At 42.4% G+C, this 19,306-nt stretch overlaps 1 protein-coding gene across 3 annotated transcripts in view; it reads left to right on the forward strand.

Annotated features, from left to right (window-relative positions):
* Positions 1–13,844, forward strand: part of Cpne4 (copine 4) — a 485,330-nt gene extending 471,486 nt beyond the window's left edge. For all 3 annotated transcript variants that reach the window (XM_021171653.2, XM_021171654.3, XM_029482117.2), the window contains exon 16: positions 11,816–13,844. In XM_021171653.2, coding sequence (XP_021027312.1) covers positions 11,816–11,950 — 135 coding nt within the window. In that variant the 3' untranslated portion in view covers positions 11,951–13,844. The remainder of the gene's footprint in view (positions 1–11,815) is intronic.
* Positions 13,845–19,306: the final 5,462 nt, after the last annotated feature.

Genomic DNA, 19,306 nt, shown 5'->3' on the forward strand with positions numbered 1-19,306 from the left:
CCTTTAGCTCCTTGGGTACTTTCTCTAGCTTCTCCATTGGGAGCCCTGTGATACATCCAATAGCTGACTGTGAACATCCACTCCTGTGTTTGCTAGGCCCCGGCATCATCTCACAAGAGACAGCTATATTTGGGTCCTTTCAGCAAAATCTTGCTAGTGTATGCAATGGTGTCAGCGTTTAGAAGCTGCTTATGGGATGGATCCCTGGATATGGCAGTCTCTAAATGGTCCATCCTTTCATCACAGCTACGAACTTTGTCTCTGTAACTCCTTCCCTGGGTGTTTTGTTCCCAATTCTAAGAAGGGGCACAGTATCCACACTTTGGTCTTCATTCTTCTTGAGTTTCATGCGTTTAGCAAATTGTATCTTATATCTTGGGTATCCTAAGTTTTGGGCTAATATCCACTTATCAGTGAATACATATTGTGTGCGTTCTTTTGTGATTGTGTTACTTCACTCAAGATGATGCCCTCCAGGTCCATCCATTTGGCTAGGAATTTCATAAATTCATTCTTTTTAATAGCTGAGTAGTACTCCATTGTGTAAATGTACCATAATTTCTGTATCCATTCCTCTGTTGAGGGACATCTGGGTTCTTTCCAGCTTCTGGCTATTATAAATAGGGCTGCTATGAACATAGTGGAGCATGTGTCCTTTTTACCGGTTGGGACATCTTCTGGATATATGCCCAGGAGAGGTATTGCTGGATCCTCCGGTAGTACTATGTCCAATTTTCTGAGGAACCGCCAGACTGATTTCCAGAGTGGTTGTACAAGCTTGCAATCCCACCAACAATGGAGGAGTGTTCCTCTTTCTCCACATCCTCGCCAGCATCTGCTGTCACCTGAATTTTTGATCTTAGCCATTCTGACTGGTGTGAGATGGAATCTCAGGGTTGTTTTGATTTGCATTTCCCTGATGCTTAAGGATGTTGAACATTTTTTTCGGGTGCTTTTCTGCCATTCGGTATTCCTCAGGTGAGAATTCTTTGTTCAGTTCTGAGCCCCATTTTTTAATGGGGTTATTTGACTTTCTGGAGTCCACCTTCTTGAGTTCTTTATATATATTGGATATTAGTCCCTTATCTGATTTAGGATAGGTGAAGATCCTTTCCCAATCTGTTGGTGGTTTTTTTGTCTTATTGATGGTGTCTTTAGCCTTGCAGAAGCTTTGCAGTTTCATGAGGTCCCACTTGTCAATTCTCGATCTTACAGCACAAGCCATTACTGTTCTATTCAAGAATTTTCCCCCTGTGCCCATATCTTCAAGGCTTTTCCCCACTTTCTCCTCTATAAGTTTCAGTGTCTCTGGTTTTATGTGAAGTTCCTTGATCCACTTAGACTTGACCTTAGTACAAGGAGATAGGAATGGATCGATTCGCATTCTTCTACATGTTAACAACCAGTTGTGCCAGCACCATTTGTTGAAAATGCTGTCTTTCTTCCACTGGATGTTTTTAGCTCCCTTGTCGAAGATCAAGTGACCGTAGGTGTGTGGGTTCATTTCTGGGTCTTCAATTCTATTCCATTGGTCTATTTGTCTGTCACTATACCAGTACCACGCAGTTTTTATCACAATTGCTCTGTAGTAAAGCTTTAGGTCAGGCATGGTGATTCCACCAGAGGTTCTTTTATCCTTGAGAAGAGTTTTTGCTATCCTAGGTTTTTTGTTATTCCAGATGAATTTGCAGATTGCACTTTCTAATTCGTTGAAGAATTGATTTGGAATTTTGATGGGGATTGCATTGAATCTGTAGATTGCTTTTGGCAAGATAGCCATTTTTACAATGTTGATCCTGCCAATCCATGAGCATGGGAGATCTTTCCATCTTCTGAGATCTTCTATAATTTCTTTCTTCAGAGACTTGAAGTTTTTATTATACAGATCTTTCACTTCCTTAGTTAGAGTCACGCCAAGATATTTTATATTATTTGTGACTATTGAGAAGGGTGTGGTTTCCCTAATTTCTTTCTCAGCCTGTTTATTCTTTGTGTAGAGAAAGGCCATTGATTTGTTTGAGTTAATTTTATATCCAGCTACTTCACCGAAGCTGTTTATCAGGCTTAGGAGTTCTCTGGTGGAATTTTTAGGGTCACTTATATATACTATCATATCATCTCCAAAAAGTGATATTTTGACTTCATTTTTTCCAATTTGTATCCCTTTGATCTCCTTTTGTTGTCGAATTGCTCTGGCTAGGACTTCAAGTACAATGTTGAATAGGTATGGAGAAAGTGGACAGCCTTGTCTAGTCCCTGATTTTAGAGGGATTGCTTCAAGAATCTCACCGTTTACTTTGATGTTGGCTACTGGTTTGCTGTAGATTGCTTTTATCATGTTTAGGTATGGGCCTTGAATTCCTGATCTTTCCAAGACTTTTATCATGAATGGGTGTTGGATCTTGTCAAATGCTTTTTCCGCATCTAACGAGATGACCATGTGGTTTTTGTCTTTGAGTTTGTTTATATACTGGATTACGTTGATGGATTTCCGTATATTGAACCATCCCTGCATCCCTGGGATGAAACCTACTTGGTCAGGATGGATGATTGTTTTGATGTGTTCTTGGATTCGGTTAGCAAGAACTTTATTGAGGATTTTTGCATCAATATTCATAAGGGATATTGGTCTGAAGTTTTCTATCTTTGTTGGGTCTTTTTGTGGTTTAGGTATCAGAGTAATTGTGGCTTCATAGAATGAGTTGGGTAGAGTACCTTCTGTTTCTATTTTGTGGAATAGTTTGTGAAGAACTGGGATTAGATCTTCTTTGAAGGTCTGATAGAACTCTGCACTAAACCCATCTGGTCCTGGGCTTTTTTTAGTTGGGAGACTATTAATGACTGCTCCTATTTCTTTGGGGGATATAGGGCTGTTTAGATAATTAACCTGATCTTGATTCAACTTTGGTACCTGGTATCTGTCTAGGAACTTCTCCATTTCATCCAGGTTCTCCAGTTTTGTTGAGTATAGCCTTTGGTAGAAGGATCTGATGGTGTTTTGGATGTCTTCAGGATCTGTTGTTATGTCTCCTTTTTCATTTCTGATTTTGTTAATTAGGATGCTTTCCCTGTGCCCTCTAGTGAGTCTGGCTAAGGGTTTATCTATCTTGTTGATTTTCTCAAAGAACCAGCTCCTTCATTGGTTGATTCTTTGAATAGTTCTTCTTGTTTCCACTTGGTTGATTTCGCCCCTGAGTTTGATTATTTCCTGCCGTCTACTCCTCTTGGGTGAATTTGCTTCCTTTTGTTCTAGTGCTTTTAGGTGTGTTGTCAAGCTGCTAATGTGTGCTCTCTCTAGTTTCCTTTTGGAGGCACTCAGAGCTATGAGTTTTCCTCTTAGAAATGCTTTCATTGCGTCCCATAAGTTTGGGTATGTTGTGGCTTCATTTTCATTGAACTCTAAAAAGTCCTTAATTTCTTTCTTTATTCCTTCCTTGACCAAGGTATCATTGAGAAGAGTGTTGTTCAGTTTCCACATGAAGGTTGGCTTTCTATTATTTATTTTGTTATTGAAGATCAGCCTTAGTCCATGGTGATCTGATAGGATGCATGGGACAATTTCAATATTTTTGTATCTGTTGAGGCCTGTTTTGTGACCAATTATGTGGTCAATTTTGGAGAAGGTACCATGAGGTGCTGAGAAGAAGGTATATCCTTTTGTTTTAGGATAGAATGTTCTGTAGATATCTGCCAGATCCATTTGATTCATAATTTCTGTTAGTTTCACTGTGTCCCTGTTTAGTTTCTGTTTCCATGATCTGTCCATTGGTGAAAGTGGTGTGTTGAAGTCTCCCACTATTATTGTATGAGGTGCAATGTGTGCTTTGAGATTTACTAAAGTTTCTTTAATGAATGTGGCTGCCTTTGTATTTGGAGCATAGATATTCAGGATTGATAGTTCCTCTTGGAGGATTTTACCTTTGATGAGTATGAAGTGTCCCTCCCTGTCTTTTTTAATGACTTTGGGTTGGAAGTCAATCTTATCAGATATTAGAATGGCTACTCCAGCTTGTTTCTTCATACCATTTGCTTGGAAAATTGTTTTCCAGCCTTTCATTCTGAGGTAGTGTCTATCTTTTTCTCTGAGATGAGTTTCCTGTAAGCAGCAAAATGTTGGGTCTTGTTTGTGTAGCCAGTTTGTTAGTCTATGTCTTTTTATCGGGGAGTTGAGTCCATTGATATTAAGAGATATTAAGGAAAAGTAATTGTTGTTTCCTGTTATTTTTGTTGTTAAAGTTGGCATTCTGTTCTTGTGGCTGTCTTCTTTTAGGTTTGTTGAGGGATTACCTTCTTGTTGTTTCTAGGGCGTGGTTCCTGTCCTTGTATTGGTTTTTTTCTGTTATTATCCTTTGAAGGGCTGGATTCGTGGAGAGATAATGTGTGAATTTGGTTTTGTCATGGAATACTTTGGTTTCTCCATCTATGTTAATTGAGAGTTTGGCTGGGTATAGTAGCCTGGGCTGGAGTTTGTGTTCTTTTAGTGTCTGTATAACATCCGTCCAGGATCTTCTGGCTTTCATAGTCTCTGGTGAGAAATCTGGTGTAATTCTGATAGGCTTGCCTTTATATGTTACTTGGCCTTTTTCTCTTACTGCTTTTAGTATTCTGTCTTTATTTAGAGCATTTGTTGTTCTGATTATTATGTGTCGGGAGGTATTTCTTTTCTGGTCCAGTCTATTTGGAGCTCTGTAGGCTTCTTGTATGTTCATGGGCATCTCTTTCTTTAGATTTGGGAAGTTTTCTTCTATAATTTTGTTGAAGATGTTTGCTGGTCCTTTGAGTTGAAAATCTTCATTCTCATCCACTCCTATTATCCGTAGGTTTGGTCTTCTCATTGTGTCCTGTATTTCTTGGATGTTTTGAGTTAGGATCTTTTTGCATTTTACATTTTCCTTGATTGTTGTGCTGATGTTCTCTATGGAATCTTCTGCACCTGAGATTCTCTCTTCCATCTCTTGTATTCTGTTGCTGATGCTCATATCTATGGTTCCAGATTTCTTTCCTAGGGTTTCTATCTCCAGTGTTGCCTCCTTTTGGGTTTTCTTTATTGTGTCTACTTCCCTTTTTAGGTCTAGTATGGTTTTGTTCAATTCCATCATCTGTTTGGATGTGTTTTCCTGTTTTTCTGTAAGGACTTCTACCCGTTTGATTATGTTATCCTGTTTTTCTTTAAGGATTTGTAACTCTTTAGCAGTGTTCTCCTGCAATTCTTTAAGGGATTTTTGTGCTTCCTCTTTACTGTCTTCTACCTGTTTACCTGTGTTCCTTTGTATTTCTTTAAGTGTGTTATTAAAGTCCTTCTTGAAGTCCTCTACCATCATCATGAGATATGCTTTTAGATCCGTGTCTAGCTTTTCTGGTGTGTTGGCGTGCCCTGGACTGGGTGAAGTGGGAGTGCTGGGTTCTGATGATGGTGAGTGGTCTTGGTTTCTGTTAGTAAGATTATTACGTTTACCTTTCACCATCTGTTAATCTCTGGGGTTAGTTGTTGTCGTTGTCACTGTTTAAAGATTGGAGCAGAAGCTGTGTTCCACTCACCAGCAGTCTCAAAATCCTGTGGTGGGGGTCCTGGGTAGCTGGCGGGTGTCAGCCGACGCTGCGCTCTAGCTATCCCAGTGCTGGTCCGGCCGGAAGAGGCCTGTGGTCCTACTCAGGCCGGTTTTCTGCTTCCCTAACTAATGCAGTCTCAGGTCCCGCGTGCAATTGGATTGGAGCAGAAACTGTATTCCACTCACCAGAAGTCTTAAGATCCTGTGGCAGGTGTTGTGGGTAGCTGGCGGGTGTCAGCCGACCCTGTGCCCTAGCTACCCTGGCGCTTTTCTGACCGGAGAGGCTTGTGGCCCTACTGAGGCCGGATTCCTGCCTCCCCAACCAAAGCAGTCTCAGGTCCCGCGTGATTGGACTGGAGCAGAAGCTGTGTTCCACTCACCAGCAGTCTCAAAATCCTGTGGCGGGGGTCGTGGGTAGCTGGCGAGTGCCAGCCGACCCTGCGCCCTAGCTACCCCAGCGCTTTTCTGACCGGAGAGGCTTGTGGCCCTACAGGGCTCTTGTTTCTTTCAGGGGTGTTCTAAAAATTCGGGCAACTTATTGATTACTCAAGGATACCTGGGAAAGAAGCAAGGATGAGCTGAAATTCAGTCTGACCCTGCCAACAGAAGATTATCTCTGCTTGGCAAAAGTCATGAGCAAAATGATAAGACACTTAAGCCATCTCAGTATAGTGAATGGCATTGGCAATTTAGTCTGCTCACTCAGGAGCAAGATGATTGAGCTAGTACAAATGAATATGGAAGTAGTTTAGTGTGGTCAGAGATGGGAGAAAATGCTGGAATAAGCTCATCAAAGCAGACTGGTTCGTGGCCAAGAACATACAAACCCATAATCTTTTTTTTTTTTTTTTTTTTTTTTGGTTTTTTGAGACAGGGTTTCTCTGTGTAGCTCTGGCTGTCCTGGCACTCACTTTGTAGACCAGGCTGGCCTCGAACTCAGAAATCCGCCTGCCTCTGCCTCCCGAGTGCTGGGATTAAAGGCCTGCGCCACCACGCCCGGCCCCATAATCTTTAAATCACTTCTCTGCTGGATGAAAGTCACCTGTATTCTATTGGTCTGTGCAGTCGTGATCCATTATCCATAGTAAGTAATGAAGCAGAGTTGTGCTTCCTGGTTGGCTGGAGCAAGAAAACACTCAAGATAATTGCCAAGTATGATATTGAAAAGATTCTCATAACACTCTTACATTCTGGGGATAAGCCCATAGAGTCAGAAGTAGATTGAGATTGCCACAAACCCCACCCCAAAACAGATTGTGATATCCAACATTAAGACTTTCTTAGGTTCATTTAAGGTCTTTCAGAGATGCCCAGGATATGTCTGGGAGACCATTGAAGTATAGTAGGTAGACATATAGACTGCAAAGGACTGTATTCTTTAGTTTGCAGGCCCTTGTAAGCATCATCGAACAACAGAGCACATCTATAGCCCTTGCTCTCCACTAAAGCCCTGGATTCTCTTCTGCTGCTGTTGCCACTATTGAGGGTGGGGAGGGGTGTCTAAACATGAGCTCCTAGCAGAAGGAAATATGCAAGACTTCAGTGTCCTTTGCTTTGTCTCCTCAGTACAGGTTACCATGAATGCACAAATGCATGTGTTCTTCTGGAAAGAGCCCTGTTAGCTTCTACGGCAGCTCCTCCCTATGTAGGTAGGGCTCCATTGCTCTTGAGATACAAGAGAGGGAGGCATGGTGCCATGCAATCCAGTGCAGGCTTTTCCACAGCACTGTGTAATCCAATGCAGGCTCTCTTTACTAGATGCATAGTTGGAAAAGCCATTTTGCTCCAAAGACTCTCCCTCAAGTGAACTTCCAACATTCTTCACAGCCAACTTACTGGCTGTGTCCAAGCACATCAAATCCAATTTGGGCTCGCCCTGGGACCTAGCCACACTAAGTAGCGACAATCTCAGTAACAGAGTTATTCTCAGTTGTCCTATTTTCTGTATGTGCTCTCCAGGCATGGCTTCCTGCACCTCTGTCTTTCTGTGACAGGCAGAATGACAGTGTCATTCAGTTCTAGCATCAGCCAAATAGCCTCAGCTGAACCCTAGGCTCTATGACCTGTCCAACTTCTAAAAGAAGAGACTGTACACTCCAGGCCTCCCCAAGTCTCTTCCTCGCCATACTGCCACGTAATCACTCTTCTCTTTTTAAAGAGGGCCTCGGTGTAATTAAAATCATCAAGCAAGCAGGAAATCAATCCCCTGCTGCAGAGCTGAGTGTAGAGGGCATTTTCAAGTGGCAGGGGAAGCTGATCTCACCATGAGATCTAAGGTCAGTGCGGTAGGAAAGAATAACTGCCCAGCATCCCATCTTCCACTTTCCCATGGAGAGAGTTTCTAAAGAAAGGTATCTGAGGCTCATCCAAAGTTTCAAGTTGTCTGCTACGGACAGCAAAGTATGGCATCAAAAAGGTCTAGCATTGTCCACATGGAAGGGTATCCTGGGGCCAACTCAATCTGCTGCAGCTATGTCACGTGGCATTCTTCTTCCTAACACCCCTAGGGGAGAGGGAAGGCTGATCTCACAGGGTTTGCTGGTCTTCCATCAGCCAGGCCAAATTTCATGGGGTTGAAGCACTGCGGTTCTTTGCATGGCCACACCCATGCCAACAATGCACATTGACTCAGGACTTTACACACTCAGGTTTCACTGCTTGGCACCCACTGGGACCCCAGTGAGATAAGAAAGCATGAGTCCAGGCTTTGGAGAATTTTCTGAAGACTTGCAAAAAAATCCACATGCTAAGCAGCCCATGGGTGGATAATAACCTACAGTTATTCCCAGCATGTATGTGTGTATGTGTGTGTGCATGTGTGTATAATATGTGATGTATATATGTATGTATGTATGTGTACATATGTGCATGCGTGTAGGTTTGTATGCCTGTGTCTTCTATCACTTTCCACCTCAATTTTTGAGAGAGTCTCTGACTGAACCCAAGCTTACTTGCCAAGCTGGCCAAGGAGCTCCAAGAATCTACATATCTCCCTCCCCACCCAGCACACCACAGCCCACTATTGCAATTACAGGTGCACAGGAATGCATACCGCACTATGTACATGAGGGCTGGGGATACAAATTCAGGTCCCTATGCTGGCCTGGCAAGCACGTTGTTGACTGAGACATCCCTCTAGCTCTGTGTCCAACGTTCTGACATCACAGCGTGATACAGAGTTTATGTCTGAGAACCATGCAGTGGAATTCCAAAAACTGCAAAGGAAACCCTCATGATCTGAAGTTTATTACTTTAGCTTGATTGCCTTCATCCCCATCCTCAGCTACATGCAGCTACATGTGACCTGCAGCTCATGGGTCCTACACCCCTGAAATGACTTCAGAGCAGAGACAGACCTCCAGCCACCACCTTCCAGTTTAAGCTAGGCATTGACAAAAAAAAAAAAAAGGAAGATTGTTGACAAGAACTGAAGGGGGACTGGAAACAAAAGAATTGTCCCAAGGGAGAAATGCCCCAAGCAGGACAAGGACACGGTGCCCATCTTGTACTCTGTGCTGTGTGTGCATTTGCAGTCTCCCTGGGGTGACACAGGCAGAGTGACAGGAGGATTTTCACCTACCTTATCTTCATGGGTTTCAAATTAGATTTTGAAAAACATTTCATTATCCAAACTAATCTACTCAGAATTCAATAAGCCATAAATAAAAGGGAGGCGAGGAGCTGATATTTCATAGACACCAGTAACCCATGAGTTGCCTTTCTTTTGTTGCTCTGTGTGCTAACATGGTGCATTAAAGTGCATAGGGACAGGCTCTGAACTATGTGGTTCTGGGCAGACTGCTTAGCTTCTCAGTGACACAGACTTTTAGTGAGATGAGGCAAATGCTACAGATGCCTTGGATGGTGGAAGGTGGAGTTTCTTCTGTACAATGGTTAGTGTATACTGCCCATATTACTGCTATTAATTACCAACTGATTTTGAGGTTTTGCCTTTTTTTTTTCTATCCAACTCATGTTCCTACACCAAGCACCCATGCCAGCACAGATATACAAGGGGCTTCATTAGGCCCAGAGCTTTCCAATGAGCCACTAAACCACAAGTGGGTCTTTGCATTCAGATTCATTAAAATTGGAGCTGGAGAAACGACACAGTCTATAAAGTGCTTGCTGTGCAAACGTTAGGACCTAGTCCAATCTCTAGCACTCATGTACATGTATTTAGGGCAGAGCACACAGGACTGGGGAGCTCCCTGGAGAAAACCATCCCTCTCAACAGCCATCAGTGTCCAGGTCCAGTAGTTCTTCGTCCAGGGACAGGGTCTTCTGAGATTCTACCTATCTGCACTGGCATGTCAACTGGTGTTGTTCATCAGCTCTTGTTTAGGTGACCATATTGTTGAGATCTAAGGAGTACAGCTCCCCTCTTGTGTATGAACGACACTATCTCAGCAGACCTCCTGGTCATCTGGCTCTTATAATCTGTCCAACCCCTCTTCTGAGATCTGGGTGTAGGGATTGTGTTGTGATTACATCAACTGGGGCTGGCCCTTGACTGTTCTTTGCATTTTGACCAGTTATGACTAGAAAGCAACTGTCACAGAAGGTTGTTACAGGGGAAAAAATGTCTTTGATGAGGAGTGAGCAAACCTATTCTTATGAAGCTAAAAATTAGCAATGATGGCTCAGACCACTCCTTTCTTGGTTAATTCCGGGGTGTGCAAATCAGTGCTGTATGGCCTCCTTTGATGGGTCTTCATGATGATAATAGGGTAGTCTGTTTCCAAGAATTATCATTCTCATTGAAGAGAAAAAAGAAAAGGAAGAGGAAAACAGAGACAACTAAGTCTGTTCCCCTGAAGCAGAAAGAAAGGAGTTCTAAAATTCATCTAGGAAAAGTCCTCTTATATCTCATAGGGCAAATTAGGTCATGTGGCGTCAATCCCTAGATGTAGAAAAAGCTGGGAAACTAAGTTGGGTTTTGACCTTCTAACCTTTGTAATCAAGGAGAGGATGGAGATGAATTCTGCTCCTGCCTCCATGCATGCGTTATCATTAGAAACCAAAACTCTTCATGATGCTTCTGGGCTTCTCAGCTACCAGGTTTTTTCATTTGTTTGTTTGTTTGTTTGTTGGTTGGTTGGTTGGTTGGTTGGTTGGTTGGTTGGTTGGTTTTGTTGGGTTTTTTTCATACTCCATTAGACAGCATGGCTTCTGTTTCCTTCTTATTTTGCTTCTGAGATCAGAGCTAGGTGTTGAATGGTTTAAGAAAGAGAAGATTAGAAGCACAGTCCCTAGGCCAGCTCTCCTTTCTTGACAGTCTCAAATATTTGTTAAATGGTCAATCTGCCAACCTTCCAATTCTTTCAATAGCTAACATGGTGGCTCAGACCATTGGAGCAAATTGAACAGGGGTTATGAAGTCAATACCAAGGGTCAGATCTAAGAGTCAGGCCAGCTATCTATGACCCTAGAGTCCACTATGCTCTTGACCTCAATCATTCTCTGCTACAGAATCAATACTACAAGGGCATTCAAGATCCTCACCCCAGTCTCACTTTCTAATTGAATGACTACCCAAACCGAGTCCCTACTACCACAACCACCAACCACCACCACCACCACCACCACAATCACCTTCACAATCCACCCCACCTTCCACCACCACCCCTCACATAGGAATGAGCATTCTTTCTTCAGATGCATTTCTTCATTAGATGCTTTGCTGTCTCTAGAATCCTCAAATCCCACACCCCACTCCCCAAAATTTTAAATATGTGTCCAAGTTAAATATTGGAGGCATGCTGGCATTTCTTCTGTGATGACTTGGTCTCACAGTGTTTGTGACTTTCTATAACAACACATCTCAGATTTCAGTAGGAATCACCAGAGCATTGTGTTAGAAACACAGATCCCCATCCAGGCGTATCTGACTGTTTGGAAGTATCTGTCTGATGTGATAACACTGGTGGGCAGCGTGTACAGCCTGACACCTCATAGATGGGTTGAACTTGGCCACGCCAAGTCACCTTCACACGACTTTTACTCTTTCCAGAGTTCCACCACTTCTGGCATAGCAACCGGAACATAAGTATCTAAAAATGAATGCAAATTTTAAAACAAAGCAAAACCCTGCAGGACAGTTCATCCTCAGATGTGAGTTTACATTTGCAGACACAGAGCGTGAACACTGAGTGGGTGATGGTTGGATGACTGAGGGAAGGAAGCTGGCCACTCAGGGCAGGGCTCAAATCTTTGCATCTGTATCTCGTCCGCTTCAAATGATGGTTGTTTCTTCTTCCCTGCAGGCATCGCCAGCTGCCCTTGCCAAGAGTGTGTTGGCTGAAGTCCCAAATCAAGTCGTAGACTATTACAATGGTAAAGGGATTAAACCAAAGTGTTCATCGGAAGTATATGAATCGTCCCGGACACTGGCACCGTGAACTACACTTTTACAGAATTCTGAAGCACTGTTTATCTATTCCTGTACTTTAAATAACAACAAAAACAGAAAACAATAATATACATTTAAAGATAGCACGTTTTGGTGATTTTTAATTAACTGACTTTTTATTTTATTTTATTTTTTTGCATGTGTAGCCCAAGGCCTGGATCTGTTAAACCCTTGAATTGTTAAAGACTTTTTACAATGAAATACAGTTATAACATACTCTTTACAGCATGTCGCCTTGAAATTAAAATGGTATATGTATCCATTTTTATACCGGTTTGTTGAAATTTTGCTAAATTTCTTATTATCTTTACACTGTAAAGCATTTTGAAACATTTCGTGAATGTCGATAGCCAAAACTTATATTTTGGCTTAATCTCCTATAGGATGAGAGACTTTTCAAAATGGCAGATGCATGGACTGTATTTTGCATGTTTAAAATAATTATAATAAAAATAACCTTACACTGTTTTTGCAGTTGTTATCTATAATCTCTCCCTGCTGAGAATGGTCTCTCTCTACTAAATAAATTTATGTACCTAGAGGTAGTCTTTTTTTAAGCTGGCCTGGGTTATTTATCCCAGTACCCATCTTTACACACTCCCATTGACACAACTTCCTGGACAATCTTGTTCTAATGAAGCTTTCTAAAGCAGGGCCTGGGGTTCTGCACGTCTCACAAGGTCCTCAACGATGCTAATGCATCCCTTGCATGGCATGAGGACTAATGGGGCTCTGAACTTGAGGCTTTCACCACAGAGATCATGCCAAACAGAACAGCTCCTAGCCTGCTTGCCCATGGCACCTCTTCCGCCCCCAGGCTCCCCAGTAGCTTAGAGGACCAGCCTGTCTCCAAGATGAGACTAGAAAGTAAGGAGACTGATTCCAGAAGCTGTCCACCCGACATCCCAGCCTCCCTGTTTTATAGCCCCGCCTCTTCCTCAGCCGGACTGAGGAGCACGCCTTCTGGTTTGCTCCTGCTTGGCTAAAAGAGGCAGCACAGCTCCCTGCATGGGTGGTTCCATTTTTTATGCCCGTTCCTAGAATTTATTTCCCAAGATTCCTCCCTTGGATCTTTGAGTGGAATCCTCTTCATGCCAAATAGCAACATGGCTGCCCAACTTTCTGTTCTAATCGCTTGGTCTTTGAGCTCACTGTGGGGGCCTTTATTGGCCTCTTTTGTATCACTCCTGAGTACAATTTCCATAAGCAGAAATGCCCTGGAATTGTGTAGGGTGGAGATATTTTGTCTGAATCTAAGGAAGTCTAAAACCAAAATAATGACTTCTTCTCTTATGATATTCTCTCTGAGAAATGGACAAATGTTTTATAAGCTATAAAAGGCACAAAATGTAACTTATTTTTGGTCAGAAAAATAGTGAAGTGTATCCAAAGCAAAAGAAATCTGTTTTGGGGGTAGTTTTTGTTCTTTTTCTTTTTTGAAGCGGAAACAATAATAATTAATTAAGCAAATCAAATGTCTTGTACGATTTCCAGAGTTATAATTATAGATTATCTTGCAAATACATGTCAACCAAATGCATAACATTTTGGGAATGGTGGTTTAAAAAATGTACGACAGAAAAAAAAGTCACAAATGTTTAAATTGTATTGTTTTCTGAATAAATTGGGTACTTACAGAATCTTTTTCTAAGAGTTGTGGTCTTGTTCCTCATTTTGAAGCAATTTCCTGTCAGTGAGTTGTGTATGTCACATGCTTGAGGGGGTATCAGGGGACACTGGTGCTTCACCATTGCTTCTAACTTGAAATAGTTAAGCTCTATATTACAGAAATACCTAATGACTGTTTCTAACCCCAAGCCGGTGTGTGAACATTCTTGTCTATGTACCTGGTATGTAGGAAGTACTCAGCTAGTTAGGCAATGCAGAGGTGAACAATAAAATGAATGAATAAACAATTAGACTTGTCAATGCTGCCTCTGATCTATATCTGACCTGTGATAGATTTAATATGTGGGATGAGTGTTTGTGACTGTCCTTAAGTGGCATGCCATGTTGTCCCATGATATCCTCCAATATCTCCTGGGATGTCTTCACTCAGTGTAGACTCCCTGGGATGTCGAATTAGTGAGGTCAGAGTCCAGTTTGCCTGACAGACATTTAGGAAGTTTACTTCCCTTTACATAGCCAGACTCAAGTTCAGGCCCCTTCCCGCCCCCAAATAGTAAAAATAGTACTGAACGATCATTTAAGGGTATCTTATCCCAGATTTCTATAACAAAATAACATACAGTAGCTTGAATAGCAGAATTTTATTTTTCATGGTTTAAGAGTCTAAGAAGACCAAGATCAAGGTGCCAGCCATTTGGAACCTCTCTTTGTAACTCACAGTTAGACATTTAACTTTGCCTTAGCTTCCATGATATAGAAAAAAAGAGTTCTCTGTTTTTACAAGAACACTAATCCCCCCCACAAGAATGTCTTCCTCATTACCTAGCCATCTCACAAAGTGTCTATCTGCTAATAGTATCACAGTGGGCACCAGGTCTCCCATATGTGAACTGTGGAAGGGCACAAACATTGTCAGTAACAAGAGGTCACTGAAACAGACGTCACTCTTAGTTCTCGTTGTGTATGAGCTCACTTAATTTCTCTGGAGTTTCTGGGATCATAGTATCAGGTTCTCTATGAGGAGTGAAAATTGGATTTTACCCACTTGCCACCCATCTCCCAGGGCAGGCTTCTCAATACATACCTTCTAAATAGAGAACTCACAGGCAAACCCTCTACTGAAACTGGGTAGGACAGAGTCAGCTTTTCAGGCCCTGGTAGCAATTTGGCTAAATCTTATCTTCTGGAGTGAGTGCTCAGAGGAGTCTGGGGAGCCGAGCCCTCCATGCTGTAAGCCAACTACTGTTCTCTTCGACAAAAGTGCTCCAAAATCAGATATAAAAGCCAGACACCATTGATGTCTTTGGTTCTCTTCTTTAACCTTAGATATTGAAGGCTGTCTCCTTTTTTGTGACCAGTTTTAGCAGGCAAAAAGAAACCAAAGAAATACATATGTGTGTAGTTCATATAAGTAACATGTGAACATATTTTATACTCACATGCGCACACACACACTTGGGGGTGGGGGTAAAGGGGATATGCAAATCTAAAGAGTTATCACGTGACCCCAAAGAAAGGTGGCATCGACAACACATATACAGCCAGAACAAAAAGGGCACCTGTTTAATATCTGAATATTCCTTACTAATTTGTTTGGCAGAGGGGAAGCTAGCCCCAGGTCTCTGCCCTTGTCAGCTAAGCAGGCTGATATCAGTTAAAACAGTTTTTACTCTAAGTTGAGCCCCACCCCCTTTTAACTGAAATCAGCTGGCTTCTGACAGGCACGTGCTTCTGACTACCTGAAATGGAAGCCTTGGCTTTAAGGCAAAGGTGGAAGCAAAGGATTTCCACCGACACTATGAAGTACATAGAGTCAAAGGAAGAAGTCTAGCAAAGACTGGAAAGACATGTAATGCAGGCAAAACTGAGGCAGAAAAGCTCTCTCTGAATTCAGTGCCCACGTGGTTTTCACACGGTGCTCAAATACAGCAAAACAAGGCAAAACTGTTCCCTTGATTGACAGGCAGCAGCACATTGAGGAAAAATTTTAGTGAAATGAGATAGATCAATAAAGAATGAGCAAGAACTCAGGAAAAACAAGGTTTTAGGGAGAAATAGCTTAAATGGAGGAATGCTGTCACTAGATTGGAAATGTTCGTGGCTTCCTTAGTGAAGCAAGAATCTGAATGGCTACTCTGGATCCTGAACCCAAATTCACGTAGAAATCTCCATCTCTGCCCTCTTGGCACTGTACTCAGCCATGGTTATATTAATAACAGATCCTTAGGAAATCTGTAAGAAAGTGGGTTAAATTGCTTGTCATGCATCAAAGCCTCAAATTCAAATCCACAGAACCTAATTGAAGTGATACATGACAGATTGTGTCTGTAATCATGACACTTCTCCTGTGACATGGAAGGTGGAGACGAGAGACTCCTGGGGGTTCACAGTCTAACTATCCTGCTTTACACATCAGCAAACCCTGGAAGACAGCCTCTGAGTAGAAGATGAAGACTGACATCCAGAATTGTCTCCAATGTTGTGTGCACACACCTGCATTCATCGATACATACATATAAACATACACATGCACACGCCAAACACACACATAAATACCTTTGCCCCCAATTTCGGAACCTATCTCTCATCTGAGGATGCCATCTTCCTCTCATGGGCTCTTCTCTTTCCCCCAGCATGGGAGCAGCAGATCCTCAGGACACTGCCAGCTCTTTCCACCATCTAGGCACTAAGGGTACCATATAGACCAGACACTACATATGAGGATGCTTCAGGGATCTGAGCAAGCCCTATGAGTAATGCAAGACCAGAGGGTAAGAACAGAGGGCCAAGGGAAAGCCTGTGTCCAGAAGCTGGAAGCCACAGCTCAGGGGACCAAGCAGAAATGTGACCCAGTGCAGACTGTCCATCTTCTTTTCAGCAAAATCATAAACTCTGTGGCTTTGCATGAAACCCGTTAATATTACCTATTAGAAACAGGATAGGAGTCAAACAGTGCCAGTCAAAAGAGAACTAACACTGGGTTTAAGTTGACTCTGGGGTCTAGTATGACAACAAGGGGTCATCTGGCCTCCTCCGCATGGGGTCTCATGACTCTCGGAGACTGTTAGTGTCCTTTTCTGAGTTTGTGTCTCTTGATAATTGTATTAGAAAGAGAAACTGGAAGTCAAGCATGGCGCTGCCCACTTGTCTAGAGACAGACCCATGAAGCCTATCTAGCAAGTTGGAGGTTAGTCTGTGTTCTTGAGAGCTCCATGTCAAAAGAAGGGGGAAGTTGTAACTGAAAATGTAGTAAGTAACAAAAATCAACTCATTATATCTTTTTTTAAAAATTTTTTTAGTATAGAATAGAGTTTATTTAGGGCATAGGGAGGGGAGTTAAGAGAGTAGTAGAGGCAAAGAAAGGCAGAGAGAAGGAGAGAGTAGAGAAGTTTAGGCTGGCCATGGCCACGTGGAGAGAGGTGGAAAGGGAATGCGGAGAGAAGGGACACAAGGGGGAAAGAGGCAAGAGTGTAAGAGGGTCAGAGCAGCTCATTATGTCTTATCAGCAATAAATACTTAAGAGACCGGAGAGATGGGTCAGTGGTTAAAGAGTAAAGCAAGGGTCATGTAAGTTTAAGGACCAGAGTTCAGAACCCCAGAACCAATAACAATGCCAGGTGGACATGGCGCCCACCTGCATCTCTACTCTCTGAAAGTGGAGAGAAGAGATCCCCTGAGCAGGCTGGCTAGTGAGACTAGCCATATTGGGTATGATAGAGAAACCCTGTCTCAAAGAACAGGATGGAAGGGCTATCAAGAGTGATGCCTAGCATCGACCTCAGCTTTCCACAAGCATGCTCACACATATGTTGTGAGCACCCCCCAACACATATATACACACACACACACACACATGCCCACACACATGCAACACACATACACACAAAAATGGAAAAAGAAATAAATATTATAATTTTATTTTAAATCTATTTTCAAAAGATAAAAGGAATTAGACTGATAGTCTTCAAATTTGGCAAATCTTCAGTGATGTTCTCATTTCTACTTTGCATTCATCCTCTTGGTTTTTTGTTGTTGTTGTTGTTGTTTTATATTTATAAGCACATATTAGTAGAACATGTTCATGTGGTGCAGGAAGATGTTTTAATCCATTTTTCTATGATTAAATCATGGTAAATGTTGTGCCAGGAAGCATTTGTGAACCCCAAAGACCACCAAGGAGCTGTCTCTGACGTAATAGCATTAGGGTCTCTATTACAAGCTCAGGCTTGTGCTCTCCTCCAACTCAACCCTGACACAGCAGAATAGGAAGGGAAGGCAGAGCAGCCTTGAACGCTCGGCAGGACAAAGTTGTATAGGGAATGGGAGCAAGTGAGGGGGTGTCCATCCTGGCAAGCATCTAACTGGATGTCTATTGTAAGCAGACAGGTGGGTGCTCTGAAGCAAGACCATGAACTAAGTACATCTGAAAGAGTCAGACTAATCTGTTGCTAGAAAGTAGCTGTGGAGGAACTCTTTGGTATAGACCAAGGACAAGCCATGGGGGCCTTCCTAGTAGTTAGGTGCAGCTTGGGTTCTGTTGCAGGTCAAGTTCTCAGGGTTTTTAATTTTTCTTTAAAATGGAGGCCAATCCTAAGATGGCATAGGTTTGGCCTCTCACAATGAGCATATCCATCACTTTCAATGTTTATTCTATACTGCAATAATTCAGTCAAAATTTTTAATTCTATTCTTTGAGGTAAGATAGGTGAACCCTGAGGACACTGTGTTAACTGACATAGGCCAGGCACAGAAAGACAAGGACTACATGATCTCCAGTGACTGTGGAGTCTAACACAGGTGATCTTCCAGAAGGAAGGAATAGAAAGTGATTACCCAAAGCTGGGGCTGTAGAAAGGTGTAGCAGGTAGGATAGACAGCAAGAGACATGATGCTCTGTGTGAACTCCAACACTGAAAGTCACAAACCATCTGTGTCTCGGGCTTTCTAGTGCTGTGACAGAACACCCATGACCAGAAGCAACTTGGAAAGGAACAGGTTTATTTCAGATGATAATCCTCAAGTCACACTCATCACTGAGAGAAGTTGGTGTAGAAACTTCTGGCAGGAACCTGGAGGCAGGAACTGAGGTAGAGACCATGGAGGAATGCTGTTTTCTGGCTTGTTCTCTGTGGCTTGCCCAGCCTGCTTTCTTATAGAACCCAGGAACATCTCTCCAGGGGTGGCGCTGTCCTCATGCTTGCCCATATCAGTCATGAACCAAGAAAATGCCCCCAAAGAGTGCCTGAAAGGTGAGTCAGTCTGGTGAAGGCAATTTCTTAACTGATGTTCCTATTTTTAGCTTTTGGTTGTAATCAATCACATTATGTTTCTATCTCATTCAAAGTCAATCCAGCGTAGGATTGTAAATGTAGAACAGGAGATCATAGCAATAAAATTTACCTGGCATTTGTCAATAGCTTCTTTGCTTATGAAGGGTTTTGTAATGTCATGCATTGGTAATCTAGAAAATGTTAGTTCACTCAGATGTATCAGATAGTCTAAACGCTTACACAGTTGATTTAACAACATCAAAACATCGCATGACCTACTGCTGTCTAATAGCACTTTATCTCATCAAGAAAGTATTGAGAATCTGTCAAATATTGGCAGCACATTTAATTTTTTTAAAATCCTAATCCTTGCTAGAAAGCTCAAATGTTACCATTGGCAATAAGCCCTGTCAGATGTTCTTCTTGGAGCGACAGGCTCACTTCAC

The sequence above is a fragment of the Mus caroli genome, unplaced genomic scaffold (assembly GCF_978045245.1).
Source record: "Mus caroli unplaced genomic scaffold, Mus_caroli_1 scaffold_11, whole genome shotgun sequence".
Classification (NCBI taxonomy): domain Eukaryota; kingdom Metazoa; phylum Chordata; class Mammalia; order Rodentia; family Muridae; genus Mus; species Mus caroli.